This window comes from Schistocerca nitens, chromosome 5 (genome assembly GCF_023898315.1).
Source record: "Schistocerca nitens isolate TAMUIC-IGC-003100 chromosome 5, iqSchNite1.1, whole genome shotgun sequence".
NCBI classification, from domain to species: domain Eukaryota; kingdom Metazoa; phylum Arthropoda; class Insecta; order Orthoptera; family Acrididae; genus Schistocerca; species Schistocerca nitens.
Window position 1 is genome coordinate 170,381,926 of NC_064618.1, and position 17,991 is coordinate 170,399,916.

The 17,991-nt window shown below is 39.1% G+C and overlaps 1 protein-coding gene across 1 annotated transcript; it reads right to left on the minus strand.

Moving 5' to 3' along the window:
- Window positions 1-2,852: 2,852 nt before the first annotated feature.
- Window positions 2,853-3,876, minus strand: LOC126260188 (U3 small nucleolar ribonucleoprotein protein IMP4-like). Its single transcript, XM_049957464.1, is given in 1 exon segment — window positions 2,853-3,876. A coding segment is annotated over 1 exon segment (942 nt). The 5' UTR covers window positions 3,824-3,876; the 3' UTR covers window positions 2,853-2,881.
- Window positions 3,877-17,991: the final 14,115 nt, after the last annotated feature.

Here is a 17,991-nt window from a genome sequence, read left to right on the forward strand (position 1 = left end):
TGATGCTGAGGGAATTAGATTAGGAAATGAGACATTTAAAGTAGTAGATGAGTTTTGCTATGTAGGGAGCAAAATAACTGATGATAGCCAAAGTAGTGAGGATTGTAAATGCAGACTGGCAATGGCAAGGAAAGCGTCTCTGAAGAAGAGAAAATTTTTAAAATCGAGAATAGATATAAGTGTCAGGAAGTCTTTTTTAAAAGTATTTCTTTAGAGTGTAGCCATGAACGGATGTGAAACATTGGACGATAAATAGTTTAGACAAGAAGAGAATAGAAGCTTTCGAAACGTGGTGCTACAGAAGAATGCTGAAGATTAGATGGATAGGTCACATAACTAATGAGGAGGTACTGAATAGATTTGGGGAGAAGGGGAGTTTGTGGCACAACTTGACAAGAAGAAGGGATCGGTTGGTAGGACATTTTCTGAGGCATCAAGGTATCTCCAAGTTAGTATTGGAGGGCAGCGTGGAGGGTAAAAATCGTATAGGGAGACCAATAAATGGAAATGGAAGTGATCGTTTGGCATAATTGGCTGGGAGGCCCCTTGTGGGGCAGGTCCGGCCGCCTTGGTGCAGGTCTTATTACATTCGACGCCACATTGGGCGACCTGCGCGCCGGATAGGGATGAAATGATGATGAACACAGCACAACACCCAGTCTCTAAGCGGACAAAATCCCCGAACCAGCCGGGAATCGAACCCGGGCCCATAGGGTGGCAATCCGTCACGCTCTGACTGCTACATGTGAGATTTGGTGACCATGGCTCAGGTGCTGTACTGTCACAACTCTGCCCATACACTGTGCACTGAAGACATGCTTGTCAGTTCTCAGCTTTTTTTTTTTTTGTTAAGTCTCATTTTGTTCGCTTTTGTTCGTTACATCTGCTTGGGGCGGACGTCGTAGGACATCCGTTTAAGTTCGTTTTTGATCAATTAACTCAGTTTTTTATTACAGAGGGCAGCTAACCCTCTGACCGAACACGCTGAGCTACCGTGCCGGCTATTTTTTTTTTCGGGTAATGTGTGAAATAAAGTGGAATGAATCACTATTCAAATTCAATGTTAAATTGCAGGTCTTCAAAAAAGTAGTTATAACTGGTCCGGTGAGGCATTTTTCATGTCACTCTTACTAAGACAAGAAGATACAATACATTCATACCTAACAAACCACTATAGTGTTCCATATTTATTATAAACCTTGCGATTTTACTATATCCTATTGTCATTCAGCTCCACCATTACCAGACACTTTCCTACATTCTTTTCTGGGTTAATCTACTATCACTACCACCTGTGCTTTGCTTTTTAACTGTAAGGAATATTTATATGTTGGCAACTGCATTTAGCTCTGACTGCTACATGTGAGATTTGGTGACCATGGCTCAGGTGCTGTACTGTCACAACTCTGCCCATACACTGTGCACTGAAGACATGCATCTCAGTTCTCAGCTTTTTACTTTTTACTCTTCCAGGCTTTGAACTACTACTGGTATAGGTAGGAATATTTATTTAAAATATTAACTGCATTTTATTACGACAATACAGTCCCAAAGCAATGAATCAAGATGTAGAATTGGCAGAAATCATGGGCTGTTCACTGAAACTGGATTTACAACAAATTAGATAGTAGAGTGAAATTTAACCAAAAGTGCTTACATCAAATTGACAAGACCTCAAAACACCGTGTGCTGCGTTCACAGCAAATTACAGAGTCTGATGTAAGTCTGCTGAAACTGCTAACGTTAACTGATTACACAGTCATGCAGTATTGATTGAAATACCATCAGTTGATTTTAGAGCAAGCAATAAAGTGTGCTCACAGTTAACCAGTAATACAACAACCCAATGTATTTCTTATTAAACAACGAGTATGTGCTACAGAAGTTAATTTCTCAACAAGTCTGTGGTAGTCAAACATATCACCTCGTATCAGCGTTCAACTGTTGCGGCACTCGGGGTCACCATGCTTTGGCAACTGTCACAGTCAAAGGGTTGCGATACATAAAAATATACTCACCATTCATGGTACTTTATTGACAGGGCTCAATCCTGCATCAATAACATTGTTACCTTACAGAAAGCTACTATTTCTGTTAGCTGTTCAGAAGATGCCATCAAAATTCTGTCTGAAGCACCCACCTAATACTTTAAAGTTTGTAACAAGATTAGAACAGTTTTGAAGGAACAGTGGAAGAAGCTGAGTATACTTTTGTTCTCCCCTCACTGTGTAATAACCTGTAGTTATATACCGAGCGAAGACATGTGTATGCATGTTACAAAGACACTATGGTTTCAATAGTTAGGCCCTACCAGACTGATACATTCGTAAACACATCTCTTTGTGGCTAACATGTCCACTGTTGTAGCTACACCGAAAAACAATGGTCAACTGAACCTACTGATATCTGACGTCAGCTGCATCCCATGGTACTGTCATTTAATGTGTGTGCAAACATGAAAGGAAAAGAACCCACACTATATTAGTTTTAGGAATGTAGATTGTGGTGACAAACTGATCCACAGTGTATAAGTCGGGTCTAGGTTAGGTTGAATGGTGATAGTTTATTCAAAGAAGCTTTAAGCATACCACCGGTCGTCGTTTCCAATCAGCGATATTGCAACTGAGCATGTGCCAGTCGAAATAACTTGGATTGCAGATGACGACCGAAAGCAAACCCGAAAGTTCTTCCAATGTTCTGTTCGTCGGGAAAATAAAACTCATATACCGAAGATTGCTTATGAGAAGGCGAAGCGGTATTAAAAGGCTGCAGTTAGTCCATAACTGAGAGAGAATCTGTGTTAAACATTTTAATTATCTGTTTACGGTACAAAACATGATGAATATGGCTTATATTGATACAAATGTTTTTGCTGAATATGTTATATTTCAACATCGTCATCCTGGTCCCAGCCATCATCCGGAGAAAGAAATTTCCTTTTCGCCGATGTGTTCATGTAAGGCCGCAATGCCCATTCTGTGTCTGCTGCATCAGCGTGCTCCAACGTCCCAAGTTTAATTTCATACAGTTTCAGTTGAAATCGTGGGTCCACTTCCGTCAGTTCAATGTCTTATCCATTTACTTTCTTAAACGTGTGGTGCTGAAATAATATATAGTCATCATGATTTGCAAATGTTATAACTCTATGGCTGTCTTCTTTTGGAACAGGGAACAAGTATTTCAAAATATTCATGACTCGATTTCCCAGCTGAGTTTTAAAATTGTGAAGAATTAAATGAGGATATTGTTCGGACATTGTTCCAATGTCTGGTATGTCGTGCTGCATAACAACATCGGACATTGTAAAATACGCAGTTGGTCCATAGGGTAAATGACAAATCACTAAACTGTCAGGTACACCCCTGTGCTCGTGTACGACTACGAAATCTGTAACATCATTCGCACGACATGCATTAATTAACTGTTTCATTTCGTAATTACCGCGGTTCATACGCTGGGAATTGGGGAATATTAATCTTTGCTCCTTGGCGAACATTTTTAATCTCGAAGATGGATCACGCGACGTCGTTATCATGATCTTCGGGTCTTCGACACCAGCCCAACGGTATTCGTCATCTTCATGTGAAATTCCACCACCATCACTTTCAGTCCCAATTGCAACGGGTACTTCCTGCCCTTTGTCTTCCCATTCCAACTTCTTCTGCAGGTCTATTGCGTTCTTCCTAAGATCTGTGTGAATCGGTAAATTTTCATCCAGGCACCTACTCAGTCTTTCTTTCTTCTCTTGAATAGCTCGTACCATATTCTCCTTCGACTTTCTGTAGAGGCACTCCCTCCTCAGCCGTGCTTGCCTACGTAACATGTTCGGACACTATTTCCACTAAACACAACACATACCGCACGCACTAGCAGTTACAAACAACATCCACGTGCTGTACACAACACCACTCAGCTATCGGGGCAGACACCAAGAGATGAATACACTAAGCAGTTTCAGAAGGATGTAGGGTGCAGTAGACACTTGGAGATGAAGAAGCTTGCACAGGATAGAGTAACATGGAGTGCTGCATCAAACCAGTCTCTGGACTGAAGACCACAACAACAACAACAACAACAACAACAAGTGCTGTTGTGTTTCGTCGTCGGAAGCCGTCGCGCGCTGTCGTTCGCTTCTGTCGCTTCAGGACGCGGCCTTAGCTACGTGACTGGGCAAGCACATGTTGGTTCGTAACCATGAGAACTAGTCTTTGTGAAGACGAGTGGACGAACTGCCGCCCGCATGTAGAGTGTATTATCGGTTGGAAATCAGTAGTGCGCACGCCGCTTGACTATGTGGATGCAGTGCTCTTGTCTCAACCTTTATTCCACAGGGAGAGATAAGTTCCGTGACAGCTACAAAAGCTGTTTTCACAGTTCAAATGCGAAGTACAAAATATTGCCTCAACACTGGCTAAAGACATTAGCTGCCGAACATTGGAAACTGAGATGTTACTATAAATACATATTCAAAATGTTTTGTGATAGGTCGTGACAGAGATGCAAAGCAGATGCACGAAATCCACTTTAAGTATCAGGGATTTTATGAGGCTTTAAGAGCCGTAAATCAGATCTGGAATGGCTGGTACGGCATGCTTCCAGATGGGTGAAAAAGACGAAATATCTCCGTGGGAGCTGCTCTACTTCATATCAATTGAATTATTTGGAATTTTCCAGACTGTTCTATATTATACAAAGGTAAACAGAGGTATAAGACGACATTGGCCTTATAGAAGGCGCTTAGTAAGTGTAACATATTCCTACAGGAGGTAGTACTGGTCAGGATTAAAACAAAAGTTCCTATAATTTCGTGTCCGGGAGCCTATACCTGCTGAGATCTGGGCTGTTTACTAGTGACGAGTAACATACAGTATTCGGTGGTGAGCTAGGGATCACAAAAGGTGGCATAGTAAATTACATCAGTGCACATGTATGGGCAGAGGCAAACTTATAGCGGGATACACTTTACCAAATATACCAATAGATGCTGTTTTTCACTGATATCTGTGCGATGATTTATCAGCGCTATTGGAGAAGGACAACCGCAGAAAGGCAACTGTGGTTTGTTCATGATGGGGCACCATCCCTTTTCGTATGGATTGTATGGCAGTACCTCAGTGTAACGTTTTATGGGCGATTATTTGGTCGAGGAAGTACAGCAGGGTGGATTCCGTTTACTGGACCTGAATCCGTTGGATTTCTGGCTGGTGGGACATGCAAAGTCACTGGTGTATGCCCAACCCATCGACTATGTGCAGAGGTTACAGGAGTGTGTGACCAATGCACATCCTGCAGTCTAAGTGGAACCAGGTGTATTTGAAACAGTGCGTAATTCGCTACAAGAAAATGTTGATAGATGTCTCAAGATGCATGGTAACAACACATAGCGTTGCCTATAGTGTCTACTTCTGCATGACAGACAGATGGGAATGAGAGGAGAGACTGGCTCATATCACAACAGGTATTGGTTTACAGACAAATCTTTATAGGAACTTTCCTTTTAGTTTTGATCAATGCTGCCCTGTAGGAGTATGCAACACTAAAACACCCTATATGTACTCGTACCATGAGGGCTCTGGTAAACCTTCCGAGCATGGCTTTGAGGAAACTATAGAACATCCAACGAAAGAAATTCTAAGACAACTTACTAGATTGAAAAGTTCCTATAGAAATATTTCCATTAGGTAAAACTTCACAACAGTATAACAGTATATAACAACAGAATAAAGGGTAACAATTGAGCTGACATTGTCAGTCGGACCTGGCACACTATGTTTACTTTTCTGACCACTTGTGCATTTCAGTGCCCTATCCATGCATCGGAAGCCATGCCCCTTATCCATGACGTCATCATCATGATGTTACAATCCACGCCTCTTTCTTGTGACTCCTACAAGTCAGCCAACCATAGTACAGTATTTTACCGGCCTTTAAAGCAAAACAACCAATCACAATTTAGTCCCAGAGCTGACGTCTGGGCACTCTTAAAAAGGTCCGGCTACCAGTGTTATGTATACAAGCACATAGGTTTCACTTAAAATATGTAAACTGGAGTCATGTTCAAAAGTACCTGAACAATCTGAATTTTGCACCATTTTCGAAAATATCCAAACGACCTGAAATTATTGCTATCTTCAAAAGAATTTGATTATTTATCAAAAAAAAAGATAAAGTTATTTACAATACTGATGTAAGTTACACTATTTCCTTGTCTAAAATGTAGGCATTATTTATCAAAATTAACATGACACTACTGGTCATCGAATTTACTGGTTAACTAGCTACTCAACCAGCTTAGTTCGATCTATACTCTGCTATTCACAATTAAGTGCCTACAGAGGGTTCACTGAACCTCCAAGCAATTTCTCTACCATTCCACTCTTGAACAGTGCATGGAAAAAGAAATCTTTCTGTGAGAGCTCTGATTCATCTTATTTGTTAAAATAATAATATCTCTTGATGTAGATGGGCGCCTACAATATGTTTTCACATTCAGAGGAGAAAGCTGGTGACTGAAATTCCATGAGAACTTGCCCTGAATGGTCTTTTATTTTAAATGGTAAAATTATTAAGAGTCTAATTGATCCAAATAATGCAGTAACACCTCCTAACTTATTTAGAAATAAGTATAAAATTGCATAGGCAAATAGGAAGTACCACTCTGATTGAATGTGAACTGGTGTTATAAGAGGATTTGCTGATACAAAATCATTTGGATCTCCTGGAAGGTAACGATTAATTAAGCATAATATAATTAGTAATGAAGTTATTAATAGAAAGTGACTGAGTCCTTGAATGCAAAATATGCATGGGATGGGATTTTTTTTCGATATCTCCATTTAATTATAAAGGATTATTAGATACTATTTGAGAAGAAAAATTAAACTGATTGCAGCTATAGCTGTAAAAATAAATGGCAATACAAAATTGAATGTAGAAAATCGATTCAAAGTTGCATAATCCACAGCAAAACCTCCTCATTCTTACTGAACCAAATCTGTTCTAGGAATGGAATTGCTGATACTCAATTTCTAGTCACTGTTGTTGCTGAGAAACATATTTGACTTCAAGGTAAAACATATCCTATGTATGCAGTTAACATAGCTGAAAATAAAATTGCTGTTCCAATTATTTATATGTCTATCTACATATATGATCCACAATAAATTCCCCATTCTATATGTAAATAAATAGAAATGAAAAATAAAGAAACTCATTTGCATGTAAAGTTCAAATAATTCAACCATTATTTACATCTCAACAAATATGAACTGTACTTCTAAATGACCGAGCGAGGTGGCGCAGTGGTTAGACACTGGACTCGCATTCGGGAGGACGACGGTTCAATCCCGCGTCCGGCCATCCTGATTTAGGTTTTCCGTGATTTCCCTAAATCACTCCAGGCAAATGCCGGGATGGTTCCTCTGAAAGGGCACGGCCGACTTCCTTCCCCATCCTTCCCTAATCCGATGAGACCGATGACCACGCTGTCTGGTCTCCTTTCCCAAACCGACCAACCGACCCGACCTACTTCTAAATGATGTTTCAGTATTCCATATGTAATGTATAGCTAAAAATAATCTGATTAGAATTTAAATTACGAAACGTTATCCTAACAATGATCCACAATTTTATCAAAGTGAAATATTCGTTGATGCTGGTAAGTCAACTAAAGAGTTATTAATAATATTAATTAAAGTGTGATCTAATTCTAAGGTCTTATTAATTAGTATAATTATCTTTTTAATGGATAGATCCTTGATTAATGTTTGTTTTTAACTGCTGCTAATAATGTTGGAAATAAATAAATAATAATAATTATTATAATAATGAATGTTGGATTATTACATAATTTTTCTGAAGATTATGTTATTTCTAGATAATTAATTGAATTATTAATGTCTATACCTTTGGGATTTTAAAACAGTCTTTAAATATTAGCATATCTAAACTGATTAGTATAAATGTAAATATAATTTATACTGTTAAAGTAAAGGTTAGAGTTATTTATTTTGGTTGAAATATTTCATTTGCTGCAATTCTTGTAATGTAGATAAGTCAAGCTAGTATACCACCAAGAAATGTTAAAAATAAAATATATGACATTCAGAAACTTTGTATTGTTTTCTATGTTATTAAACCAATAAAGAAGGCTTGAAGAATAATACAAAGTATTACTGACATTAGATGACATAATTTAATAAAATTAGCATTTATTAATCTGATATAGCTACAGTAATTATTATAATCATTTCAGAGATTAGTTTACCAAAATATCTGATCTGAGGACTAAGGCTAGGAAATGTTTCCTACCTCCAGAGTTTTAAAAGCATTAACTAGACTTATTTCCTGTTTACAAAACTAGTGATATTTTAAACTATTAAAACTGAATGTTATATTATCTGTTTTTAGCTCTTTATTAGTATATTTTGCTGATATTTAGGTTTTTTTCCTTCAAAATATAAAAGTTTATTGATTTTTTGATTAGAATATATTGCTCTTTCTTTGTTTGCATTAATTAGTATTATTCTTATTTACTTTGATTGTGATTCTTTTTCCCTGTTATTTTTCTGTTTTTTTTTGCTGTCCAGTGACTCATTCTCATGGTAATGATATCTTTAATTCATCTGGTTAGTTTTTATGTGAAAGTATTTATTTATAACTATTTTTACCCCTCTTTGTTTATTCAATAATTATTGATAGTTGGTTAATGTTCCTGTCAACTTTTGTTTTGGAATTTTTATTTATTATTATGCTGATTTAAATAAAATTAGATATTGTTTTGGCACTGATTATTTTTCTTTTAGTTTATTTTTGTTGAGTTTTTGAATGTGTTCTTTAATGATTAGTGTTAGATGTTTGGCATATTTATCTTCTTATCATTGTAATTTCCCTATTTTTATGGTTTTAATTTTAATAATTATGTTCAATTTTTCTTTTCCTAAAATAATTTATAATCTTTTTATATTTTCTTTTAAGCTAGATGATTTATACCTTACTTTAGATTTTGGTTGTGGTTTTCAACCTGAGCATTTACAAGTAAATGTTTGTTTCACTTTTTATACTTTAGTTGCTAGATTATCTTTATTATTGGTTTATTCTCTCTACTTTCCTTTATTATTTGATTTATTTCTTATTATTTTGTATTATGTTTGTACAATTTAGGCTTTTTGGTTAAGATGGCAATGTTTTACTTCATTTTGGCTTCCTAAGGCTTATGTAGAGCCTCCTATTTCTGGTAGAATAATTCTGTTGTTGTCTCAATGAAGTTGGGTGGATATGGTATTTTTCATGTAATAAAGATTATTACTTATTTGAGTTTGAGGTTTAATTATTTTGAGTGTCTTTATGTTTATGAGGTGATGTTAATGTTAGATTTATTTTTCTCATTAGGTTGATTTGAAGTCCATAGCTGCTTTTTCTTCTGTTGTCCTTATAAGAATGGTTACTGGTGGTTAAATAAATGTTAACTGATGGCGTTATATGTGTTCATTTCCTTCAATAAATGGTCACAATTTATGTTATTCTGGTTTATCAAATATTACTTATGATGTTTAGGGTAGACAAACATCATACCCAACATGTACAGGTGTTTCCTAAGGCTCCCATGGCCCATCATTAATCCTACCATGGGTTAAATCTTTCTCCTTATGAAGACCAGGATTGAATCATGGTTTCAGCATCATTAGTTTGTCATATTTTTGTTTTCAGGTTTGAGAGTAATATTTTACATGCTGTCTATTGATCCAGCTTCATATTTTTGATTTTTCCAATGGCTTAGTGATGGTTAGGAAACTTTCTGTGTCAGCAAGTGGAGTCTTCGCTCCTGTCCTGGCCAGCCTATCAGCTTCACCATCACCACTGACTTCTGAATGATAAGCGACCCACAGTAGTTTCATTTTGTTGTTTTATCCTGTCCCCATAAGGGGTACATGGCATTCTGAAACGAAGTTTGATCTCTTTGTTGAGGCTGATAGTGATTTCAGAGCTGCTTGGTTGTCTAAATGAATGTTGATGCCACGGTACTTGTAGTATCTAAGCACGTTCTCCTCCATACACACTCTGATAACTGATTCCCTACCTGGAACACTGTGGCCAGTTTCTGTAGAGAGATTGTTTACTCTAGGCTGTACCCTGAATATCCTATCCCCTGCCACGTCATCCTTTTTCGACCTGTCAATGAACCACACTATGTCTCCTGAACATATCTTCGTACATTCTTTAGTTGCTCGTTATTTCCACCCTAAAGGTTTGGCCATCAGATTTACTGAAGTAGCTGGATGTTATTATATCATCAGTCAACATTTCCCCTATCATTCCAATATTTACCACATCCATTATACTGTTGTCATTCCTGGATATACTTAAGGTGTCCAGATTTTTCCAGTTTTTAACCTCTACCCCGCAGCTCCATTGGCTCCATTGTAACCCAGAGGATTAACGGGAGGCATGCTTAGCATGGTCTCCATCCCAGCACTGTGTGTGCTGCTAATTCCGCCTGTAATGGGCAGACAGACCAGTCTCTGTACCTTCCCAAACTCCTTAGCAGCCACCATAAATTCTACTTTTCTCCTCCATAGTGTAGGTCCTATTACAGAGGTGTAGGTCCAGTACTACTCCTGGGTACTGGATCCCAGTTTTTGCCGCAGGCCCTTCTGGTGTGCATAAGAGCACCTTTTGCCGTGGAACATATACCCTTTATAATGAGAGCCCCATGACAGTTTCGCATCCAGGACTACCTGTAGATAGCCGACCGAAGTGGCTGAGCGGTTCTAGGCGCTTCAGTTTGGAACCGCGCGACCGCTATGGTCGCGGGTTCGAATCCTGCCTCGGGCATGGATGTGTGTGATGTCCTTAGGTTAGTTAGGTTTAAGTAGTTCTAAGTTCTAGGGGACTGATGACCGCAGATGTTAAGCCCCATAGTGCTCAGAGTCATTTGAACCATTTGAGCTACTTGTAGATATCTCACTATTGTTTCTACTGGTAGAATTCCATCAAAGAGCAAAGAGTCCAGTACGTGTTCTGAATATGCTTCTTTATCAACGGTATAACAGCATGCTATGGTCACTGTGTCCCTGCAACAAGACTCCATTGGCATGAATGAAATTCCATTCTTGACCTGTATTTTCCGGGGTTTGTAAGATTACCGGCATAAATGAACTTATCTCCAGTTCTTCAGAGGCCTCATAAGCTCCTTTTTGTAAGTAGGGCTCCTGGATAAGGCTGACATCCACCTCAGGTAGTCCCAGAAGGTCACTTAAGTTAGCAGTTAGTGATGTTAGTGTTAGTTAGTGATGTTAGTGATGTTAGTGTTACTGTGATCAGGTTTATCTACAATTCTTTCTTTGCTTCTGGTATCCTTACTATCTTGACAGTAATATGCATAAACCCTAAATACAGTTTTAGGCCCTGTTAATGCACTGCCCTCAGAGATTCCTCGTCGACTTCCACCCTAAGGGTTTGGCCATAAGATACAACCATTCAATTGATTATCCTCCAGTTCGTGTCGAGATAGCTTGGTTCTGCACTCATATTTTCTCGAACAGTGTCTTTCGATTTAGAAATTTTCGCAGTCTTGAATAGTTCCACTGATGTCTTGAAAAGCAGCTACACCTCCTCCATGGATATATCCTGGACACCATCTACTTAAGGCAGTCTATTGTTTCCATCCACTCATAGACAAAGATTAGAGCACTTTCGTCCAAATAGATCTTCCTCAATATGGGACTAGACTTATGTCCCTCCAATATTCGCAGAGAGAATCATTTGCAGTAGGTTCTCTTGCTATGAGGTTATGTTGGGCAGCAAGTATTTTTGTTGGTAAACAACCATCCTAAAAACTGCGACTGTAGTACTTTAGGTCCATTTCCCTATTTCTTGCCTCTGCTTTTTCTGTTTCCAATTATCCTGAGAAATAGGGGTACTAGTATACTCCATTGTTCTCTTGTTCCCCGTCGTGGAGATAGAAAGGGTCTGGTTACCCCTTATCAGTCTGAATCAGCCTACTTTCAGAGGTCTTAGGTGCAAGAACTTTTAATTCTCTCCTTTTATTTTTGTTCTCTGAGAAGTTTCCTCCTCTGAGCAACAGACCAGTATGGTCTTGCTCAGTTGAACTTCTCAGTAGCATTTTCCACGTCTTTTACCGGTCAGTCACCTGATACAGTAGCAGAAACGGCTTCCATCAGTTCCAGATCCAATGTTTGGGTGTTTGAGGTAACATCAAGTCCCTCAGTCTCTTAATTGTTTCCAGTGTTGTCCATTTTGGTCCCACAAGAGTTGTGGATGTATTAGGTCGACACCAGCGGCGTCCCACCGCAGTGTAGGCCTAAATAGTCAGGCAAGTCACTCAATGTCGCTGAGGCACCATTCACGACGCATCTTCTGCTGCGCCACACCTTGGGTTGGGTACCTAGGGAATTGGGAGAGGGCAGTCGGAAGTGGGAAAAAATGTTGAGAGAGAGAGGGTATTTGGGGACATGCTTCGTCAGTGAATGTAGCCTTTCAAGAAACGAAAATGCTTTGCCGAGCCAGTGGCTTCTGGTAATCAGTGGAAATAAGATTACATGACAATCTCGTCAACAGTGACGAGGGCTACTATTTAAGTTCGGTATGGAACCCTGCAATAGCAGCTATCCGCCGGGACCGTGCTCAGCTGCTGCGGCTTCGCGATTGTAAGCTAGACTAACGCGGCAGACGGCCTTAGATTAGTTAGGTTTAAGTAGTTCTAAGTTCTAGGGGACTGATGACCTGAGAAGTTAAGTCCCATAGTTCTCAGAGCCATTTTTTTTGCAGATAATTTAATTTTGGAAAAATGGTGATAATAACGTTAACTGTAACTGTATGAATGTGTCAGATAATGTGCTTCTATTAATACCACAGCACACGTGAATTCATGTTAAACCGGAAAAAATAAAGCTCAGTGTTAAGGAAGTTGTACAGTGTACATATAATTTCACAATACATTCACAATAAATGTTCAAAAATGTCTCCACTGAGTTCAATCATTACCTACAAGTGTATGAACAGGTTTTGTTGCTCGTTTCAGTTTCACGTACACTTTATTCGTTAACTGCAGCCGTAGTATTACCATCACATTTACCATAAATAAACACCATATCGGCGTATTCCTATGTCGTAAATTTGAAAGGCGTCCTTATTTCATAAATAATCTACAAACTACAACAGTTACTATGTGGTTTCACTTAAATACACTGCTGTTGTTTTGTTCTTTTACTGAACAATGCAGAAAACTAACTTATTTCAAGGTTAGGAAACGACTGAAACAACTCACTAACGATAGACAACAATGACATAAACGATTCTACATTTGAATGGAAAGTAAACAAATTTACTTGTATAATAATCTTTGCTTCTCTGCATGTTCTGGAAGACTACTGCAAATACACGTCTGGGACATGTTTTATTACATTCACCAAACGAATAACAACAAAATAAACGGAAATCGTGCTTTACTTCAACCCCGTATAGTTTGCGACGGCTTCATATTAGCGAAGTTGCTAAATTTCAGGCAAAATCTTTTATTAGCCGTAACTCCGTAATTAACATTTGCGGACCTATGTTTATCTGAAATTTTTTCTTTAGTTTTACTTGTAGAATAACATCTTAAAATACTTGCACAGCTTCGTGAATCACCCTGTATATGAGAAGCAAATCAATTTAGATCACTTAGTCTCCGTCCATGAAAGCGATTGTCAAATTTTAGGACCTAAGAAGGAATCATGATGACTGGAGTCACTGAACTAGTTTATAATAGGAATAATAAGTCTGATGTTCATTCGGCACCGATACAATCTCATGAAGAGTGACAAAGTTAAATTCCATGCGGCCATATAACTGTCCCTTACTTCTATTATATCATGTGAAACATTCACCAGGTACATCATTAAACAGTTTTATTTGCAAAACAACACCGATACCGTATTAACATATTACTAACTTCTGAAGAAAACAGAAACACAAAGAAATTTTCTTGACTGAGTGAATGCTCAAATAAACTGAGTTCCCAAAATAACAGTGACAGGTTGAATCCTTTAGAGCCTGTATGAATTAAGTTTGTTATAAGGGTACCAAATCCGAAACCTTCCAAGTGGGTGATATTAAAAAAACAAAAAAACAAAAACAAAAAAAAACCCTCTCCACTCGGAGGCGTCCCGTTGGGAAAGTCCCACTCCATGTTGATGGCGAAGTGTAAAGGCGTTGATCGTGGCAGCGTGCTGTCCAGCCGAGGTCTTCCCGATGCGGGTGGCTGCGCTGGGACTGTCAGCTGCCATCGCGGCGTAGGCGTAAATAGTCGTCTCGCGTAGTGGCACTGCTGTTCGATTGGCTCAAACTTAGTTTCGACGGATGTAGGTAATAGTTCAGCCTGCTTGCACTGAATGGGGGCTGCGCGCAGCGCCTTGGAGCTGTTGCTGTCCCTGCCACAGTTGTCGCCCTCTGTTGACTGGCTAATAAGATGGCAGATTTAAATTTCCGCTTCGCATGGATTGGAGTACCGCCGCCATAATGCATGAATGTGGGTGGCTGTTGACGCCTGTTGTACTTGTCACCATAGCAGTATAGTGACGGCAAAAACTGGGCACTGAAGAAAATCTAAGACCCCCACTACAATACCAGTATCGGGATATCGAGTCTGTGGGAGGTCAAGTAGGAGGAGGCGAACATACCTGGGCCACGAATGGCTGCTCGTAGTGGCTGTGGTGGGGTATCCTCTAGACTGGGCTGCTGCGGGAAATGCGTGGTGCGGATCCAGGTGGTCGGTGGTCACTGGTCACTATGCTTCAGAATTGCTTTCAGTGACTCAGCAACTGTGCTGGTGGAGAGAGGCCGAAGGACATCCTAAATACACGGCCTGCGGAATGATATCTGCTCGTAGCTTGGATGGCACGTGGTTTTTTGAGGCAAAATATTGCTTGCGATTGTGGCGCTGTTGTCCGGTATGTGCGTGGATCTCAAGGCCTCTCGTTGTAAGGTAATACTTTTTCGCATATGTACTTTCATGCGAATTTCGTTCATAGGCAGTGTGTTTCATGTACCCCATGAAATGCAGATGATTTCTAGCAGCACGCAAAAGGAATATAATTAAAGTAAAATGATTTAAATTAAGTAGGTAAAGAGAAAGTAGTAATTACAATGGGTTTTATTTCTTTTTTAAGCCGAAAACAACGGAGGGGAAGAGAAAGACGATCTAGGGTAGACGAGAGTATTGCCATCTTTTGGGATTAAGGACGACTCGATAGAGAAGATAGCAGCTGCTTGACGAGATCGGCATCTGTGAGCGACTGAGAAAACCTAAGCAGCGCCAGTGAGTTTTTTTTTTTAATCATCGGTATAGATGTAACTGTAAAAAAGCAATAATTATTCTCTGATATGGCGATGAATTAGTGTCTTATTCCCAAGAATGCTCTCGTTTTCTCGGGTGGAGGAATGAATTGTGTGTCTCCTGTGAGATTATGGACACGAAAAAGATTTTATTGTAAAGTTTGCAAAAGGGAACAGCATTGAGCATTCAAAAACGAATATGTGATAATTAATTGGAATGTTCAAATATAATGTAAGTAAACGTTCCTTGGCTTTCATTAATTAGACTGCAAACGTTTTCTTTTCTTGTAAAATGTGAGTTAAAATCTCTTAGTAAAAAGAATCCGCACAAGAGAATGGCTCTGAGCACTATCGGACTTAACATCTGAGGTCATCAGTCCCCTAGAACTTAGAACTACTTAAACCTAACTAACTTAAGGACATCACACACATCCATGCCCGAGGCTGGATTCGAACCTGCGATCTAGCAGCAGCAAGGTTCCGGACTCAAGCTCCTAGAACCGCTCGGCCACAACGACAACGCACAAGAGAAGTTTTTGGTGATATATGTAAGATCTTGTGAATCGGACACCCTTCCCCACCTCTCTCCCCCCCCCCCCCCCCCTTAACTCACACACCTTCGAATGCATTCACGTGCGTCCGATTACAACTTTGTTTTCAGAAAGAAGCGCAGTACGACAGCTACTCACCGAGTGGGTAAACTGAAAAACCATTACTCAGGAGTAATTCACATTGTAGCAGTTGGCGTAACATTTTTCCTGTATAATTACAACAGTGAGATAGCGTACTAGCGGGGTAGTTTTAATTAAACTTGTTCACTCACTCTTTCGTATACATGTAGTTACTCTAGCATTCCAGCGTATAACGCAGGAAGTGCAACAGCATTTTTTCAATGAATTGGGAAATATATACCGGGTGGTTGCAATTAAACTTTCCCTATTTAACACATTATAACACGGAAACTAATTACGAGTACCAAACATTAATTTCAAGGACATGGGAATGAGAGATAACGCAGAATCAATTCAATTGAAACACTTTTAAGTGCTGCTACGGTACATCATACCATTACATACCGGTACCGTTACTGCTAAAAAAGGGGCTCAATATGATTCCCATCAGTGTCCAGACGAGTCTGAAAGTGCAGGATTGCATTCTGCACAGCAAAACGAGCATGTCCGTAGGTATGCTGGTTACCTCTCTTGATATGCTGCGCTTCAGATCACCATATGTGGTAATCTTCCCCTGTCCTTCAGGTAGCCCCACAACCAGAAATAACAAGGAGTGAGATCAGGTGATCGTACCGGCCAAGCATTTCGAAACGATCGGCTGATAATTCGATCATTTCCAAACGAGTTTCGGAGAAGCAGGTGAACTTCAGGAGCAATGTGAGGCGGGGCCCCATCTTGCGTGAAAACTGTTGAATTCATTGTGTCTCTCTCCTGTAGGACGGGTATGACATGCCGGAGAAGCATATCGCAGTAACACTGGCCAATCACACTTCACGACTTTGATCCTGAGTGCCAAGCAGTTAAGGGGCTCCGGAACGCCCTATACTTGCAATGTTAAAATAACGCTTATAAATTACATCTTTCCTGACAAAGTATTTGAGGTAGGAAGTTGAACTTTTTACAGATTATTTATTGGAATATGGGCTACAACTTAACACAGGGATTTTACAAAATTTTAGTTCAGTTATTATAGATGATTTTTTTTTCAATTTTAATGAAAATTCACAACATTTTTTTGCAATTTTTTATTTATATATTCAAAAATATACAGTTTTTTGGAAAAAGGCTGTGTTAAATTATGCAGAAGGTACTGTGTAACATTTACTGAAAGTTTGAAACAAATATGTTTGTAAGATCCTTAGAAAATATGTAATTAGTATGAGAAAATAAAAGTTTTGGGAATCGAGCGACAAAGATTGGATTAACTTTTTAGTGCATTCCAGGTCCATAGGATGGATTATCTTCATCCAGCTTCCTCTTGTTCCTCCTCCTGTTTACTCTTGCTTGTATTTCTAGACTCTTTACAGCCCTGTCTGCAGCCCGAAGGCGTTCCTTGTCTAAAGCAAGCATCGCTCGTACCATGTTAGAACCAATCTTCATTCCCATATTTCTAAATACCTTGCACCTTACAATGTTGCCATCATTGAAAGTCGCAACAGCATCATACACACCAAAGTGAAGTGTTTCTATTCCAACAAATACAGTCTTGGGGATTCACGACCATATAACACTATTTACACTTTCATTGGGGTTTTGAGTTTTTCCGTGAATACACTTTTTCAACAGTTCAGGTGCTGCTAAGTCTCTGAAAATAGGTTTTATCACCTCCATTATTGCGTGAGGCAGACTATGCTTATGAGTGTACACTTCACCAGTTAGCAATCCTTTGTTATATTTACACCAACTGTCTTCTTCTTTGGGACACAAGCTATGTTGGGGATTTTCATCGTCTTTATTGTTTACAGTAATAACACATACCTTTGGCTTTCCAACATTTCTCCTTTTCTTAAAAGCCTTCAGAGGATTTCTAATAACTTTACTTTTACTCATTACTATACTTCAACAAAACAGAGACTCAAGAAACAGAATTAATTACGAATATTTTCGAGATAACGACAGAGTAAATAAACATGAAACAATCGAC